This window comes from Schistocerca nitens, chromosome 3 (genome assembly GCF_023898315.1).
Source record: "Schistocerca nitens isolate TAMUIC-IGC-003100 chromosome 3, iqSchNite1.1, whole genome shotgun sequence".
Taxonomy (NCBI): domain Eukaryota; kingdom Metazoa; phylum Arthropoda; class Insecta; order Orthoptera; family Acrididae; genus Schistocerca; species Schistocerca nitens.
This window is the reverse complement of record NC_064616.1, coordinates 491,712,031-491,731,144: the sequence shown is the minus strand read 5'-3', so window position 1 is coordinate 491,731,144 and position 19,114 is coordinate 491,712,031. Positions and strand designations below refer to the sequence as shown.

At 44.6% G+C, this 19,114-nt stretch overlaps 1 protein-coding gene and 1 pseudogene across 1 annotated transcript in view; both read left to right on the top strand.

The window, feature by feature from the left end:
* LOC126248419 (uncharacterized) overlaps positions 1 to 19,114 on the top strand; it is a 121,598-nt gene that overhangs the window by 68,509 nt on the left and 33,975 nt on the right. The window contains exon 9 of the mRNA XM_049949384.1: positions 13,981 to 14,087. Within this exon, the coding sequence (XP_049805341.1) occupies positions 13,981 to 14,087 (107 nt within the window). The remainder of the gene's footprint in view (positions 1 to 13,980; positions 14,088 to 19,114) is intronic.
* LOC126249988 (5S ribosomal RNA) lies at positions 17,827 to 17,943 on the top strand (annotated as a pseudogene).

The following is a 19,114-nucleotide window of genomic DNA, read 5'->3' as shown; positions in this document are numbered from 1 at the left end:
GTAAAAGGTGTAAAATTACTTACATTATGTGTCCGACAAGGTTTCTGTGACTTCAGTGATGCCACCTGTACCATGTTAGCATCCACGATTCTCCATAAGTAGACACATCCATAATATAGAGGGGAAGCTTGTGGCACAATGCCTTTTGTTTTTTGATAGCCCATGTGACTTAATGAGCAACTTTTGACCAATTTCGTAGCATCAAATTTTCCTTCATTTCAGCTCACTCCTTTTTGTATTCGCCAGCCTCTTTGATTCGCTGGAATGGAAATTACCTCCTTATGTCGGCAATGCTGATTGGGCAGAAATTCTACCAGCTCCCAAACTCTCTTCTCTGCCATTTGATTTTTGAGAATGGTTATCAATACAAGTACAGTAGAGCTATGAGGGTTATTCATTACATCCTGGGAGTTATGTAGGAAGATGTTCCATGAAGCGTGTTTGCCACAACACAGGCAGTAAAGGCTACACAGTTTGCACAAAATTCTTACTGTCAGATTTAAAAATCAAAATAAATAACTGGTCTTATTCTACAATTGTGCAGCATTGTCTTCCATTCTAAAGAGCAAAACTGTGGACCATTATCTGAGAACGATTTCTCGACTCTCCCCACCTGTTTCAGAAATCCCTGCTTAATAAAAAGACCAAAGCATCTATGCTTTTCCAACACCATCTACACTGTAGCCTTACGCAATGGAACCAAGTTTACGAATTTTGAGGTCAGCTCCAACGTGACTAGAATGTAATGGAAAACGCTCCTCAACCTCGGTAATGGGTGTAGGAGATTGGTGGCCGCCAGTTGACACAGTCTATCTGGCACAGTCGAAACCAGGGGCATCTGATGTTAAGTCGCAGGTGGCTTTTCCTTCTGACAAGGTCTGCAGACCAAAAGTGTTATAACCTTTAATCACTAATAAATTGCGTGGATATACAAACGTAGAAACAATAGCGTGTTACATGCTACCAACTCCGTATCTGTCATTCGACTGCCGTGCCGTGACATGCGGCCGGCGCCATTGTAGTTAGGTGGCGCTCCCGCGCTCAGCCGAGTTGCGGAGCGCCTCTATCGCCGTTTGCGCGTACTGACGGGGCGGCACTGTTAAATGTCGTGGCACTGTCACAACACTTTTCCCCCCTTTAAAAAAAAAAAAAAAAAACACTCACTTCCTTGGAGACACGGACAGTGCGGAGACATCCATGGCCTCTTGGGAGGCCCCGAGAAGATCCCGCAGAGAAACACGAGAGTATGGTAGAAAATGTCCAGGTTGGAAGCTCGTGCGTGGAACGTGCCTCCTGGACGAGATGATGGGTGAAAACTCCGGAGCAGCATCCATAGGTGTCGTGGACCTGGGGGTGTGCTCCAGCGAGATGGGTCCCGTAGAAGGCGGCGTCGCGACTGGGGCCGGTTCCGACGTACTCGGAAGCGGTAGCGACGTCGGCTGCAGCAACACGCACGGGAGATTGGCAGCAGTGTCAGGACTGGCTTCTCGGGCTGGTGGAGGCGAAGGAAGGGGCGGTGGCACCGGCGTGGCCACCACTCGTGGGCGCATCTGGTCGTAATGGCGAACAACCATGCCGTCGTCCGTACGTATTTCACAAAGCCGGTGGCCGCGAAGAGCCTTGACCACCCCTGGAATCCATTTAGGGCGAGATCCATACCCTCGTGCCCACACGTTGGCGCCCACCGAGTATTTTCCCGCACTAGGGGACACAGTACAAGGCCTGACAGGGTGAAGCAGGTGCAGTAGAGTGCGCGGTTGGTGGCCATGCAAGAGTTCAGCAGAGCTGGGATCACTCAGAGGCGTGAAGCGATAAGAACTCAGAAAATGCAACAGAGCGTCATCTGTGGAAAAATCACTAAGGAATTTTTTCATCTGGCTTTTGAAAGTGCGGACAAGGCGCTCGACCTCCCCATTCGATTGCAGATGGAAGGGCGGTGCTGTAACATGATGAATCCCGTGTCCAGTACAAAAATCACGGAAGGCCTGCGAGGAGAACTGAGGGCCATTGTCCGTGACGATCCTAGATGGAAGACCTAGCGCAAAGATTTTGGACAAAGCCAGCGTCGTCGCCGCAGTGGTGGGCGACGGACTTCGAACAACAAACGGAAACTTCGAGAAGGCGTCAATCAACAGTAGCCAATAAGTGCCGAGGAAGGGGCCGGCAAAATCAGCATGCACCCGTTCCCATGGCTGCGCCGGATCAGGCCACGGAGAGGGCATTGTACGGGGTGCAGCCAGTTGTTGAGCACACTGACTACACGCAGCGACCATGTGGGCGATGTCCGAATCAATACCGGGCCAATAAACGTGCCTGCGGGCCAGGGACTTAGTCCGAGAAATCCCCCAGTGGCCTTCATGCAACAGTTTGAGAACATCTTTGCGAAGAGAGGCTGGCACCACGACCCATGGAGATGCGCCATCCGTGGCCAGAAGAACAACGCCCTCACGAACAGACAGACGAAGGCGCAAGGCATGGTAGTTGCGAAGGGGATCCGATGCCCGGCCCTTGGTCCTGTCCGGCCAACCCCGTTGAACAAAACCGATCCCCTGACGCAGGACCGGGACGCAGGACCGGGTCCCGCGCAGTAGCCGACATGACCTGCGAACCTGTAAGTGGAAAACCCTCGACCGCACGATGTTCTTCCTCATCAATGTGGAAACAGAGTAGTTCATCTCGATTGAAAACCGGGTCGGGGCCCATCGGCAAACGCGACAACGCGGTAGCGTTGGCGTGCTGGGCCATGGGGCGATAGTGAATCTCATAGTGAAAACGAGACAAGTATAAGGCCCAACGTTGCAGGCGGTGAGCTGCCTTATCTGGAAGCAACGCCGATGGGCTGAACAGAGAGACCAGCGGCTTGTGGTCGGTGATGAGGTGAAACTTAGAACCATACAAAAAAACGCTGAACTGTTTTAGAGCATAAATGATAGCGAGCGCCTCCTTCTTGATTTGAGAGTAACGCCGTTGCGCATCGTTGAGGGTTTTGGAAGCACAGGCGATGGGTCGTTCCGACCCATCCTCATACCGATGGGCGAGAACAGCCCCTAGACCATACTGTGACGCGTCAGTCGCCAGAACCAAGTGCTGACCCGGACGGAATGTGGCAAGACAAGGCGCCGACTGCAAATGAGCCTTCAGGCGGACAAAAGCCTGCTCACACTCGTCGGACCAACAGAAAGGAACGTTTTTGCGTAACAGCTGATGCAGAGGATGAGCTATTGCCGCCGCGGGTGGAATGAATTTGTGATAATAAGCAATCTTGCCTAGAAACGCCTGAAGTTCTTTGACCGTAGACGGCCGGGGTAGAGCGGTAATGGCCGCAACGTGCTGACGTAGAGGACGTATCCCCTCACGGGACAAGTGGAAACCAAGATACACAATGGAGGGTTGGAAGAACTGTGACTTGTCCAGATTGCACTTCAACCCAGCCGAATGCAGAACCCGAAACAGTGAACTCAAATTGCGAAGGTGTTCCTCAGTGGAGGCCCCCGTGACAACAATGTCATCCAGATAGTTGATGCAGCCGGGAACGGAAGCCGTGAGCTGTTCCAAAAACCGCTGAAAAATGACAGGCGCGCTAGCGACGCCAAATGGTAACCGCTGGTACTGATACAACCCACAAGGAGTGTTGATGACGAGAAATTCCTTGGAAGACGCATCCAACGGCAACTGATGGTACGCCTCCGATAAGTCAAGTTTGGAAAAGAACTGGCCCCAGCGAGCTTGGTAAATAACTCCTCAGGACGGGGAAGAGGATAAGTGTCAATGAGGCTCTGAGCATTGACAGTGGCTTTGAAATCACCACACAATCGCAGACTCCCGTTTGGTTTAGAAACCACCATGATTGGCGATGCCCATTCGCTGGAGGTAACAGGAAGGGGAATCCCTGAAGCTGTTAACCTGTCTATCTCAGCCTTGACAGGTGCACGCAACGCCACCGGAATAGGGCGTGCCCGGAAAAACTTAGGGCGAGCTGTAGGTTTAAGAGTAATGTGGGCTTCAAAATCCTTGGCACGACCCAGACCAGCAGAGAACACGGAGGAGAATTCAGAACACAATCCATCCAGCTGTTGATACGGAATATCCTCAGATATGAGGTGCACATCATCATCAATGGAGGACCCGAACAACTGGAAAGCATCATACCCGAACAGGTTTTCAGTGCCCGCATGATCCACCACATAAAACGTGAGGGACCTAACAACAGACTTGTAGGCAGTGGAAGCATCAAACTGGCCAACGATAGGAATTTTCTGCTTATTATAAGTTCTCAGATTTCGCGTAACTGGAGACAAGGGAGGGGAGCCCAACTCCAAATACGTGCGAGAATTAATGAGAGTTACCGCAGAGCCAGTGTCCACTTGCATGCGAATGTCTTTATCCAGAACACGAACAGTAACAAACAACTTATTTGTTTGAGAAAGCACACAGTTAACATCCATGTCCGATGCCTCCTCGTCGACAGGAACTGTAGTGGACTGACACACAGAAGCAATGTGGCCTTTTTTCCTGCATGAATTACACGTGGCCCAACATTTTGGACATGCGGCCCTGTCATGCTGTACGAAACAACGTGGACAAGAAGGAAGTGCGGAACGAACCTGCTTCTGCGGTTGCTGTTTTTGCTGCGAGCGTGGCAGCCCAACGTGACGTTGTTGACGCGAGTGAACCGCCGCCACATCGTCGTTCCCCTGGGAAACAGGCAAATTGTCTGTGTCGAAAGTTGTCTGTATAGCGCCTACATCACACCACGCGTCTATTTGCGCACCAGCAGCATGAGACACTTCAAGAGATTGAGCGATGCTTAGAACTTCCGACAACGACGGGTTTGGCAGTTGTAAGGCACGTTGCCGAACTTCTTTATCAGGAGCAAGCCGTAGAATAGCATCCCTAACCATTGAATCAGCATAAGACTCATGATGAGTGTCCGTGACAAACTGACATTTCCTACTCAGACCGTGTAGTTCCGCCGCCCAAGCCCGGTAAGATTGAAGGGGCTGTTTACGACACCGGTAGAACGCCACGCGGGCGGCAACGACGGTAATAGTTAGACAATAAGTCACACATTTCTTGGAAGGACAGAGAGGCAGGTTCCCGCAGAGGGGCTAACTGAGATAGCAGCTGATAGATCCGTGGGGAAATCCAAGATAGAAATAACGACTTACACATAGGAGCGTCGACAACGCCGAAAGCCAAGAAGTGTTGCCGCAAACGCTTCTCATAATCCTCCCAGTCTTCAGCGGCCTCGTCGTAAGGAGGGAATGGAGGCGGAGAAGAGGAAGACAGACGATGAGTAAGCGACGTCGACAACGCCTGAATAGCAGCCGTCAGCTGTGTTTGTTGTTCAGTGAGCGCTTGCATAAGCTGTTCCATGTCTGCCCCAACACGAACACACAAATCCACAACGCAGGAAAAAAAATATCCCATCCTCGTCACCAAAAAGTGTTATAACCTTTAATCACTAATAAATTGTGTGGATATACAAACGTAGAAACAATAGCGGGTTACATGCTACCAACTCTGTATCTGTCATTCGACTGCCGTGCCATGACATGCGGCCAGCGCCGTTCGTAGTTAGGTGGCGCTCCCGCGCTCAGCCGAGTTGCGGAGCGCCTCTATCGCCGTTTGTGCATACTGACGTGGCGGCACTGTTAAATGTCGTGGCACTGTCACAACAAAAAGTACTTTCCAGATCCTGCATTCCATGTTATTAAAATGACTGTGGAATGCAACTTCAAGAATCATTTTCGAGGTTCAAAATAGGCATGGCTGAAATGAGTATACCAAATTAACTTGTTAAAGTGGTGGTCGGGTATGTATAATAACCTGACTGAAGAGGTTGTTGGATATGCATAATAACCAGAGCAAATCATCTATGCTTTTCTGATGAAACAGAACTGCCTTCTGCAAGAGATGAAATTATGTAATCTCATCATTGTTGGTATCAGGATCAGTAACTCATTATATTTGTAATTAACTAATTGAGGTTTCTGCCATTGTATTTCATGTTTTGTTAATAACATTGCATCTTCTAATATAGGTAATGATTTTAGAATGAATGGAAAGTTCAAAACTAGTCACTAATAAAATTTTTATTTGCAACTGACAGAAACCATAGTTAATAAATTAGACATCTGAAATTGTGGAATTGCTGGCTGGACACTGTTGCGCACTTTTCTTTTTAATTCATGAAGGTCCAGACCGTAGTCTTGCTTGCTTCCTATGTCATTCAATGCCACTGAAATGAAGTTGTCGAACACTGCTTCCTTCATGCAGAAGAGGCTGTTATGGTTTTCCTCTAGTTCTTCGTCTATTGTTCCAGACAATGTACAATAGGACAGCAAGATATTTCACCTGCTATGACATTAACTGAGCCCAGTAAGAGTGTGATTGTGGAGGTGAATTCTTTCAGGTACAATACCCATCAGAGTAACCGTCTGTTAGTCAACTTGGCAGTTAACAAAAGCTGTAGTGCTGTATGCTAGATCAAGATGCAGGTTCTTCTTCCATACAAAAAGAAGTGAAACTTTTTAAAGCCCCACACTATGGCAATTGTTTCAGGCTTGATAACTGAGTAATTCTTCTCACATTTAGACAAGACATGGCTCCCAAATGCAGTTCTGTCGTCACCACCTGTCCTTCCTCTTCAAATTCTTGATACAGGCTTATGGCTTACCTAGACTTTGTACTGTAATTAATCATACAGAAATCCCATGATCATTAAGGGTGAGCAAGGATAGGAGCTACCATGAGTGTCCTCTTCAAAGCCTGGAATTCATGTTCTGCTGCTTCATCCCGCAACCAGAGAGATGTTTCCCAAGTCACCTCATGTAATCTTGGAGTTTACAGTGTTTACATACTAATGAATCTCTTGTACAAATCTATGAGCCCAACATAGCCACATAATTACTTCCTAGTCTTTGTTGTCAAGTACTGTCCTATCACCTCTATTTTCAACAGGTCAGGTGCGATTCCAAACTTCAAAATTATATGATCCAGAAATTTAACTTGAGCTGCTCTGAAACAAGTCTTCTCAATTTTTACAGTGACTGAGCAAAGACCTTAACAAGAGTTGCTCCATGAGTTCTCAGCAATTAAGATGCCATTCATGCAATGCATCACTTGGTACCAGAAAATCCATGTACTGATGAAAGGAGGGCTCCAATTTGATCTGCCAGTAACTTTATTGTATGTAAAGAGATGAAAAAATTTGTACTCTGTGAACCTTCTGGAGCAACTCCTCCAAGTTTTCTGGCCTATCAGCGTCTGGTATTATAATTAGATGCGAGTCAGTACCAAACGAATCGTGCCATCTCACTTCTCCACCACTTGCATAGAGTTATCGTACTAAGAAACTACTGGTTCAACGACACCTTGATCTAGCATTATTGAGATTTTTGTCCTGCCCTTTCTGCTTTCTACTTGTATGCCGGTGACATGGTATACAGGTGCATGAAAAAATGTGGTGTTCTCCGTCACAGCAAAGTTATACTGAAAGACCTTAACTCCTCCCAGTTCCGACAGTGTGTGTGTGGGGGGGATATTGCATCCACCTCATGAATTTTCCACCATATTACGTCTTGCATTGTGGTCCAACCATGTGACAGGTATTCATCTTTTTTTATCATAACGTTGACATGATCCCACTGTCATTTCTTCTGATTCGATACACAGTTTTAAACAGTTCACCAGAAGTTGTTCCTGAGGCATTAGTTCCTCAAGCCAAATTTGTATCAGGGACCTTTCCATAATGCACATTCTACACATCCTAATTCCATAACTGCCTGATTCTCTTGTAAGGACTCCATACCCAGATCAGTGATGGAGACCCTTGGTGCATTTGGCGGGGAACTGCTTGTCCCACAGGTGCAACAACCACAGGTAGCTAGGCTGTGTAGAAGGGACTTTATGGTATGGAATGAGTGGCAGCTGTCAAAGTGAAGGTATTGCTGGTGGTTGGTAGGTTTGATATGGACAGAGGTACTGATGTGGCTATCCTTGAGGTGGAGCTCAACATCAAGGAAGATGGCCTGTTAACAGGAACCATTTCCTTCACCATCTCTCCACAGTTCCTGTTCCTTTACCACACGACACCGTGCTGATCACTTGACACCACCTCCCTCCACATTAATCACCAGTACCCGTGGCATTGCCGCTGTTGGACACAATAGTTCAAACCTGTGTGTGGCCAGCTTGATTTAGGTTTCCGTGGTTTTCGCAAATCGCTTCAGGCAAATGTCGGGATGGTTCCTTTGAAAGGGCATGGCCGATTTCCTTCCCCGTCAGACGAGACCAATGACCTCACTGTTTGGTCCCCTCCCCCAAATCAACCAACCAACACTACCTTTCCCAGTGCCTGACTGTCTCCAAACCTGAAGACTGTCTCCATTGACGATGTCACCTACAAATAAGTCCAAGTATAGAAGTGGGCACCCACATGGCATTATGCTGTGCCAACCTTTTCATGGGCTATCTAGAGGAATCCTCCCCATCTGCCCAGAATCCCAAACCTCTCACCTGGTTCAGATTCATTGATGAAATCTTCTTGATCTGAACCAAGGGACAGGACACCCTAGCCACATGCGGTGGGGGCACCAACAACGATTAGCAGGGTGCCGTGTGGTGAAGTGACAGGAACTGTGGAAACTGGGGGGGGGGGGGGTGGCAAAATGGTTGGTGTGACAATGACAAGCTACCTTCCTCGATGTTGACCTCCCCCTCAAGGATGGCTGCATCAGTACCTCCGTCCATGTCAAACCTATCAGCCACCAGCAATATCTCCATTTCGACAACTGCTACCAATTCCATACCAAGAAGTATCTTCCATACGGCCTAGCCCCCATGGCAGTCACATCTGCAGGGACAAGCAGTTCGTCTCAAAACATACCAATAGTCTGACGGAGGCCACAGACTGAAATTACGCTCTCAACCTCGTACAGAACCAGATCTCCTCTGCTTTGTCTCTTCAGTCACTAGCGTATCCTATGCCTCCCAACCCACCCCCCTCCCTCCATCCAGCAACAAATGAGGGCTCCTCTTCTGGGGGCTCATCATGTGACTGAGTACCAGCCAGGACTGGAGCAACTGAATCACATTCTTTGCAAAGGGTTTGACAACCTCTCGTCATGCCCTTAAATGAGGAATATCATACCCTCTGTGTTCCCACCCCTCTAACAGTAGTATTCTCCCACCCACCAAACCTATGCAATATCCTTGTCCATCCTCACTCCACCCCTGCTCCCAATTCCTCACTTCATGTCTCATATCCTTGAATAGACCTAGATGGAAGACCTGTCCCATACGTCCTCCCACCACTATATACTTCACTCCGGTCACAGGCATCTCCTATCCCATCAGAAGTAGAGCTACCTAAGAAAGCAACCACATGATCAACAAACTAAGCTGCAACCAGTGTGCTGCTTTCTAAGTGAACATGACAACAAGCAAGCTGTCTGTCTGCACAAATGGCAACTGCCAAACTGCGGCCAAGAGGCAGCAGGACCAACCACTTGCTGAACATGTTACCCAATGATGTGCTTCACTTCAGTGACTACTTGACAGCCTGTGCCATCTGGATCCTCTCTATTGACACCAGCTGGGAACTCTCTCTACAGTATATCCTGCATTCCTGTAACCCTGGCATCAGCCTTCGCTAGATCCTGTTCTTCACCCATCTATTCCTTTCCCTGCTCCCACACCAGCACTACACAGCCTTCTTTTCTGCTAGTGCATCCACTAGCCCTTCTCTGCTTCTCGCCCTCACAGATCCCTTCGGTGTCCCTCCCCCCCTCCCCCACACACATACACAAAAGGTCCTGACTACACCCTCTAGCCCAACCCTGTTCTACCATGTCACTGCATGCTCCCACATGCAGTACACATTTTCTCTGACCCCTACCCTGCTATGCTTCTGCATCCCCACCCCACAGCTGCTTGTATGCCCCACAATCAACACCGGACTGCTGCTCCCTTGAGGCACATCTGCAGTTTGGCTACAGCAGCCAGGGACAGTGGTTACGCGCGCCTGCGCACACATCCGCAAGCACATCGGTGTATTCTACTTCTGAAGAAAGCTTTTTGGTCGAAAGCTTAAATGTATAGTAGCCTTTTCATTGTGCCTGTCTGTGACTCGGCATTTCCTCTATAGCATGAGTAGCAATCTAACCTTTTCATAATACTGTCTTTATTCCATCCTAGACTTTCCATTATTCAGTTTCCATTTGGCTTTTTCACCCCCTCCAAAAGTGCTTTCTTTTGATTGAGCATTTTTTTATTGCAACAATATGCAAACAATGCGAAGAAAGTATGCATTGAAATACAAGAACACCTCTAACTTTACAATTCCATGGCACACATAGGAGGATTATACTACCAGTACGAGACAGTCAGCTAAAGTTCAGCTGTCGTACCATGTCTGACAAAATTGAATAAAATATCGACAGTTTGAAAGGATTTGTTGCTAGCTTCCTTGCTGTATAAGGTCATTGAGCACATTGTTTTCTACTTTAGTGTCTCTGTCGGTTCACATTATGAAAGGTTACCATGTAATGTGTGCAAGACTGTGACTACTTGAAGATATTTATATTGTTATTTGATTATGTAATGTAGATACCAACATTATTGTTAAGTTTTTATCATGTTGTAACACCTGTCTCCACTTTCAACTTTCAGAAAGTGCCATAGGTTGCCAGAAAAACTCTTCATGTTGTCTACTGCGTTCTGGGTTTTGTGTGAATGCATACCTACTGTTAAGTGTTGGAATATGCCCTTTAAGCCTAATATCAAGTGGTAAACCTGTTTAAACATTGTAGGTGTCACAATCCAAACATTCAGCTTTGTATACACCAGCATTGTTTGTTATTTGTTGCAGCTATGGTTCTTTAGTTCTTTGTCACAGGAATGACGTATTTACCTCCTAAATGTATTTCCAGTGATGGATGCTAGACTGATACAGTTGAGTTTTAAGATATTGACAGTCTGGATGAAATATTTTACAACAACAGACTCTCTGGGAAGATTTTTCCCTCTTGTTTTTGTATACTATCTCAGAAAGTCGTGCATTTTCTTGATGTTTTGTCTGCGGCTGCAGCATTGTGATATCCTTCGTGTAGATCACCTTCAAGAGAATTGTGTCCACATTTGAATTAGGCACCCATTCCATAAATATTTACATAAAGGCACAAACTACTTATAAAAATTCATCAACAGTTGATGAATTTGCCCTGCCCCATTTATAAACTGTGCAAAGTAAATAATTTTATGATGAACCGGTATTATAGTTTGTTGTTAAGGCTGAAACAGCCACAGTGTGACTACTTCAAGAAGCTTTAAGAAGCTTATTTTGCAGATGATGTCTATACTTGACTTGCATTATTTAACAACGTGTACCAATATAACAAAATCACAGTTTTAAATAATGGAAACTCCAGATTGGAATATCAACACTAAAAGGGAAAGGAAAATGATAGATTCATACTCTCCATAAAGATGACACATTGAGTTGCAGATGGGCACAATGAAAAGACTGTTACACGTTTAGCTTTTGTCCAAAGCCTTCTTCAGAACAGAAAATACACACACATTCACTCAAACAAACAAGCTCACTTCACACACACAACTGCCATGTCTGGCTGCTTGGACCAGAATGCAACTGTCACATGAGACGAAAACAGAAGTCTGGAGAGTGCAGAAGGGTACATGTGGGTGGAGAGAAGAGGACTGTCTGGCAGAGTGTGCAGGGACCAGAAGGTGGCATGACAAGACTGCCGCCATGCACAACATCGGGAGGCTGTAGGACACTTAGTTTGGATGGAGGAGGGGAGTGAAAAAGGAGAGGAACAGGGAAGGGCCGGCACACAGTGAGGGTGAAGGGACATAAATAGGGAGGAAGTGACAGGACATTGGTAAAAACTTGAGTAGAGGGTATGGGGACATTAGAATACTGGAGGCTGAGGCCATGATATCTTAAATCACAGAGCATTTGACTATCATTTAAAACTTAACACATTGAGGACTAACCACTTAGGAAGAATTTTGAGCCCAGAAGACCAGACATTAATGTCATTATTTAAAATTTTACTGGCACATTTGTGTGATAAATCTTGAAGTGTAACACTAAATGTGTTTTTCCAAAGCTGTTTCACAGAAGAAGACTGCACTGTAGTTCCTTCTCTAGATTGTCGTACAGATGACAAAATGGTAGATATCGAAATAGACGACAGAGGGATAGAGAAACAATTAAAATCGCTCAAAAGAGGAAAGGCCACTGGACCTGATGGGATACCAGTTCGATTTTACACAGGGTACGTGAAGGAACTTGCCCCCCTTCTTGCAGCGGTGTACCGTAGGTCTCTAGAAGAGCGTAGCGTTCCAAAAGATTGGAAAAGGGCACAGGTCATCCCCGTTTTCAAGAAGGGACGTCGAACAGATGTGCAGAACTATAGACCTATATCTCTAACGTCGATCAGTTGTAGAATTTTGGAACACATATTATGTTCGAGTATAATGACTTTTCTGGAGACTAGAAATTTACCCTGTAGGAATCAGCATGGGTTTCAAAAAAAGACGGTCGTGTGAAACCCAGCTCGCGCTATTCGTCCACGAGACTCAGAGGGCCATAGACACGGGTTCACAGGTAGATGCCGTGTTTCTTGACTTCCGCAAGGTGTTCGATACAGTTCCCCACAGTCGTTTAATGAACAAAGTAAGAGCATATGGACCATCAGACCAATTGTGTGATTGGATTGAAGAGTTCCTAGATAACAGAAGGCAGCATGTCATTCTCAATGGAGAGAAGTCTTCTGAAGTAAGAGTCATTTCAGGTGTGCCGCAGGGGAGTGTCATAGGACCGTTGCTATTCACAATATACATAAATGACCAGGCTAGAGGTTGGGAAATTTGCAAGACTAGGAAGTTTTCGTGTAAATGGCCCATTAACAGGTTGGAATTGGAGGGTACCATGCAGGTGGCCATGGTACTGCGGATTAGTTTGTATACCTTCCCTTCAAAGGAGAAGTATCTGTGAGTTTGGATAAAGTTCGTTAAGTGTATGAGGAGTCAGACAGTGGGTTTTGAGTCGGGAAAAGGTAGTGCTCAATAGTGGCAAGACTATTGGCGTGGGGGATGTTGGTGTATAGGGAAGTGGTGTCGACAGTGAGTAGGGATCCAGCTGTCCATCAGGATGAATGGACAGCACAAAACTGTGGCCAAGACCAAAGTAAATCACCCTGCAGCACAACATGCAGCTGAACATAACATGCTTGATTTCAGTGGTTGCTTCTGGATCCTCCACTCCACTACTACCTTTTCTGAACTGCACAAATAGGAGTTAGCCTTACAACATGTTCTCCACTCCCAAAATTATCCTGGCCTCAACCTACAGTAACATACTGTCTGCACACCCTCCACTCAACAGTTTCTGCCTCCTCTGTCCTACCACCTCCCTATTCCCACTTCCTCACCCTCATTGTGTGCCGTCATCTGCCAACACACCTGCCCATTTTTACCCTTCCCTTATCCGGTCTTTTTGTTTGAAGAGTTAATATTAGTCTTTGAAGAAATTGTCATTTAAAGTTCTTTTTTCCCTCTTCCATCCTATTGCAACTGTATTACACATTTTGTTTTCCAGAAATTTCTAGTGTAGCTGTGTTTGTGTTTATATTAGATTGTTCATTCACAGCTGATTTGGACATCATCATTGTTCCCCATCTTTCTTTTCTGTTATCTGTTACAAGATACCTCAGTAGTGCATAAACACCAGTGTGCCTCATAAGGTCTGATTTGTATTTCCATCTGGTTGGCAGAACTGTTGTTGAAATCAAATTGCATGTTGTAATTAAATGGAAAAGGATAAGCCAGTATTGTAGAACTTGAATTGTTCTGAGAAATAATTCTCAGAACTGTAGCATCAGATTGTATTGTAGACATAAATTTTATACTGTGTACATACCAATAATTAAAATTGTGTGTTTTGTATAGGTGACCCTGATTACAAGATGAAATGTATTGGATTCTGGAAAGAGAATCTGAAATCATATCTTATAACATATGATGAACTGGATCCGTACAGCAAGTATCGTTGTTGGGTATGTATTGCTTTAAAAAATATCTGTAATTTTGACAGTTGTAAGTGATCTCAGTATGTGTGACAACACTGTGGCTAACATGGAACCATACGAAACAAATAATACTTGGAAAGATTGTGTAGGAAAGACGTCTGTAACAAACTGCCAGAAGCAGACTGTTAATGATGTTTTACGAGCACCAGTATAGAATGACATGATAAAACTTGAGTCTGATTGATAAGGAAATCCATCTTTGAACTGTGGTCTGATTATATTGAATTATGTGTATGATGTCTAAGGTTACCCAAAGATACTCAAGCTGGAAGATTACTTCATCACTTCTGTTGTCAGTTTCATTTTTAATCAACATGAAGTAATGGAATGTGTAAAAATAACAACTTTCCAAATATTAAGGCATAAAGTGACCAGTAGGCTCATACACAAGAACTTGAACACAGCTTATGAGCTTCTTCATAGTACATAAAATACATGTATGGACACAACTGTGTCCTTCCAGCCCTTCCTGGGCAAGAGCTATTGTGTTACTGTTTGTATTCCCAACCACTGCTTAATATGTTCACTATATTGTGAGTGATAGTCTGTATGCATTCAAGTGCTTGTATTCTACAGGTTTCCAGCATAATCTGCACTATCTAATCCACATTGTCAGGTTATCTAATTGTGTAGAGGATTTTAATTTGGAGAAGGAAACAAACAAACTAGCAGTGAAGTTAAAGATCATAAAAGAAACATTTTTAATAAATTGTACAGGTAATGTGCGGCCGAGTTTGTTTATAAGAACCACACACCATGTGTAAGCAGTTGACCTCTTTTACCTCTTAACATAAGCAGGAGGAGGAGGAGGAGATCAGTGTTTAACGTCCTGTCAGCAATGCGGTCATTAGACATGAAGCACAAGGTCAGATTAGGGAAGGATGGAGAAGGAAATCAGCTGTGTGCTTTCAAAGGAACCACTCCAGCATTTGCCATGAGCAATTTAGGGAAATCATGAAAACCTAAATCTGGATGGCTGGACGCAGGTTTGAACCATCATCCTCCCAGATGCAAGTCCAGTGTGCTAACCACTTGACTACCTCATTCAGTCTTAATGTAAGCATATGTCAGATTTCTTACTAACATTTGTAAAAATTGCAAAGCCTATGAAGCTCCACCTTATTTTCTGACATTATCTCACTTGTACGTAGGGCCGACTTGTTAATCTGGATATGGTAGCGTAAGTGGTAGGAGGTGGCTGGATACCACACCTGTCGCTCCCTCACCCTGTCCTCTCTCCTCCCACCTGCCCCTCCCTCTAGAGGACAGAATTTGTGTTCCCCACCTGTTTATGTCTAGTATTACCCCATGTCAAAGTGCGAGTATTTTGGGACAGGAATACCAGCCTGCTATTCACCTTTTCGCTTGTGGGAAACCACCTAAAAACCACATCCAGCTTGGTCAGTGCATGGACCTCTTCTTTAATCCACTGTGTGAATTCAGTCCTCGGCCGGTAGGCCTCCCAGAATCCCAGAAGTGGTGTGTTAATGCACACGGTTACCTGTGTGAGTTAATGCCAAAGAGTAATGGTGCACATGAAATCTAACTCAGAGCATTTGTAGAATGGTGAACCAGCAATAAGAGATTATGACTGCAGGCACCTGACATGGCTGTATGTGGCAGATCATCCTCTCTTGTGTAACCATAAATGTTGTGTTGCAGCTAACTTTGGCAGTGAAGAGCCATCAAAAATATAAACATGAAAGTGGAAGTATTTATCATTGATATCAAAAGACCAATGTTAACCTGTGAGTCATAGTTAATGGGGAAGAATGTTGGGGGCCCCAAGAAATATTTGATGTACTGTGGCAGCTGAATTTGTACATGTCATGCTGCTATAAAGGTGATGGGTGTGTGGAACCAGTAGAAAGAGGTGTTCACATGCAACACTGATTGGTTACAGGACCACACATCTTATCCACAATGTTAGCACTGTACAGGAGAACTGCAAAGGATATGTACACTGAAACGCCAAAAATTGGGTCACCATACACAAAACAGCAGAAAATTCAGAGTATTTGGCAGTAAGAGAAGGAAAACTGGTTCAAGATACACAAAGCCAGACAGAGAAAGTATGTAATTGTTATGGGAACTGCAAGATATCTGATACCCACTCCGGAACTGCGTATGCCCCATGTGTAAGGATTGCTTACTTTATTGGCTATAAGAAGGCACTCCAGAGTGAAAATTAAAATTCAATTATACCTACATGTTTCTTGTTAAAATCACTTATCTTCATCTTTTGCAAATTGAAATTATAACTTGGCACGTTTTTTAATGCAGATTAATACCAAAAAATTACCTGCTGCTAGTGTATGGACTATTGTGATAAAGGAAAACGCTATACAGCATCTTTTTCCTCATGCCATAGTGGTTTGGGGAGTGGGTTGCTGATCTGAAAATGAATAATTTTATCATTTCAACAAACAAATTCACTAGAATTAAGATAACATTGAAATTTTTAGGTGAATGTTTACCCAAAGTATGCACTCAAGTGTGAGAATAATGAAATAGCTGGCCATACTGCATATCAGCTGTACTGTAATTCATATATTTTCCTTCTTCAGAAAGCTGCGAAAGATGGTCTGTCTTACATCAGACAAAGTATATGCAACTCCAAAAAGAAATTCTTGGAGAATGATTCCTAAAATTATGAAGCCAACGTCAATACCACCTCCTCTCTCTCTCTCTCTCTCTCTTTCTCTCCCCCCCCCCCTCTCTCTCTGTCCCACTCTGCCCCTCTCCCTCCCTCCCTCCCTCCCTCCCCCCTCCCTCCTTCCCTCCCCCCCCCCCCCACACACACACACACAAGTCAAGGCTATAGGAGAGGTCTTAGCAGCCAGACAGCTGCATGACATTAATTAATTTCAGTTGCATATTGGTTTCGCAAGACAGACATTTATGATCTATGGGGACTGGACAAGTTATATTTCAGGAATGGTCAGATTACAATAACTCTTAAATTATGTTCATGTGGGTGGGTGTAGAGATTCATCAGCACTGAATTTTAAAGGCGAGTGTTGTTTACTTTACAACTGTAACTTCTGGTAGTGACGGCTAATACGTCATTTTGTAGTTCAAAATAGATAAATAGAAAAATGTAGTTCAAAATAGTTAAATAACTATTGTATTTCTGTGAGAACTGATGTGTTTAATTTTCTGTGAGTTATGGATCTTTCTTTTTTTGAACATTGGTCCTCAGAATTTTTCTTGGCTGAAAAGTTTGATGATATTGCAGTATTTATCCCGTTCAGTGGAAAGAATTTGGAATTTAATGGAATATAGTCAGGTTGCTACAGAGCTGATAGTATAAAGGTGGCGGCATTTTTATCATTGTCTCGCAGGTCTATCATAATGACATAATTTCCTTGTGTAGTGAGACTGCACACTTTAGTGCACCAGGATTCACTCAGGCCACCACAACCACGAGCTACAGTAATAAGAAAATAAGGATTAGGGGTTTGTTCACCATTTAGGGACAAATAAACAAAGGAAAACCAACAGATGCAATGAACTTGCAAAGTTGCGCAAATGTTTAATCTGTTCCACTCTAATATCATCTGAAACTGTTACTTTAGGGGTTTTAGACTTCTTAATGATTGTCAAATTCTTCCATGGGGATTGCAACTGTCTCAGTATCTAGTCATTGTTCCCTTACGTTACTGTTATGTGACTCTCAGTTTTTCAGTTAACCAAGAACTGATGAGGCAACGGCCTTGCCGCAGTGGATACACCGGTTCCCGCGAGATCACCGAAGTTAAGCGCTGTCGGGCGTGGCCGGCACTTGGATGGGTGACCATCCAGCCGCCACGCGCTGTTGCCATTTGAGCCATTGAGAAGCTACTCGACCGATTAGTAGCGGCTCCGGTCAAAGAAAACCGTCATAACGACCGGGAGAGCGGTGTGCTGACCACATGCCCCTCCTATCCGCATCCTCAATGAGGATGACACGGCGGTCGGATGGTCCCGATGGGCCTGGCCTGAAGACGGAGTGCATAAGAACTGATGAGCAGTAGTATCAGGAGACAGGACCTATCTCTGAAACAGTATTGGGTTGTGAGAATACCTACAGTGCAGAGTTTTTTTTTAAAAAGGTTTCCTTGCTGATTTTTGATCTGGCTGTTTGCAATTTCTTTAAAGAGGAGGAAGTACACAGATAGTGTGTACTAGTCCTCCAGGTGGGAAACAATAGATGGTGGCCACAATACTGCTGAGCTAGTGAGCCAGCACCGTGTTCAGTGGTCTGTTAGGATAGATAGTTCACAATTTAAAAGGAAGATCAGTTGAATTTTGTGTGTTGAATGACCTTCCTTGTTCAAAACCATAAATTTGAGGCAAAATTAAAGTTAATTTCTTTCTTTTAACCCACTAGCAAGCACGCTTGTGTATAAAGTGTACCAATCACAAATAACATTGTCTTGGGCTATTCCATTGTTGTTTTTACAATTGTGAGCCCATACCTATTCCTTCATTATTGCTTCAGCTAACACAGTGATAAGGTGTTTTGTCATACGTCCAAGTGAGCAGCAGTAATATAAAATAAACAGCAAGCTAGGTGAGAAGAAAATTATGATCTGTGCAAGAAAATGACCCAGATTCCAGGTTAGCAGCACAATCTCAAAATGAGGCAGTTATTTGTGAGGTAATTAGCAATCAAATAAGCAGTTGGCAAGTATCTGATGCAACTGCACTGTTAAATGCCTCAAGTTGTTCATTACTGTGGGGGTAACATTGCAAGTGGCAACAGATGTGTACAAAGTACGCCACACACCCGCCTGTGTTATGAAAAGTGGTTGGATACGTTCTATGATATAAGATACCATACCTTGCACTACTTTCTGAAAAAGAAAAGCATTACAATTATAGTGCAACTTATACACAGTAAAGCCAACTATTTCATAACTCTCTTCTCAATTGCATTGTTTGGGTAAATATTCTCCCAGGTTTCAACCTTGTCAGTGAATTTGTTCACTGAAGCAATAAAACAAACTATG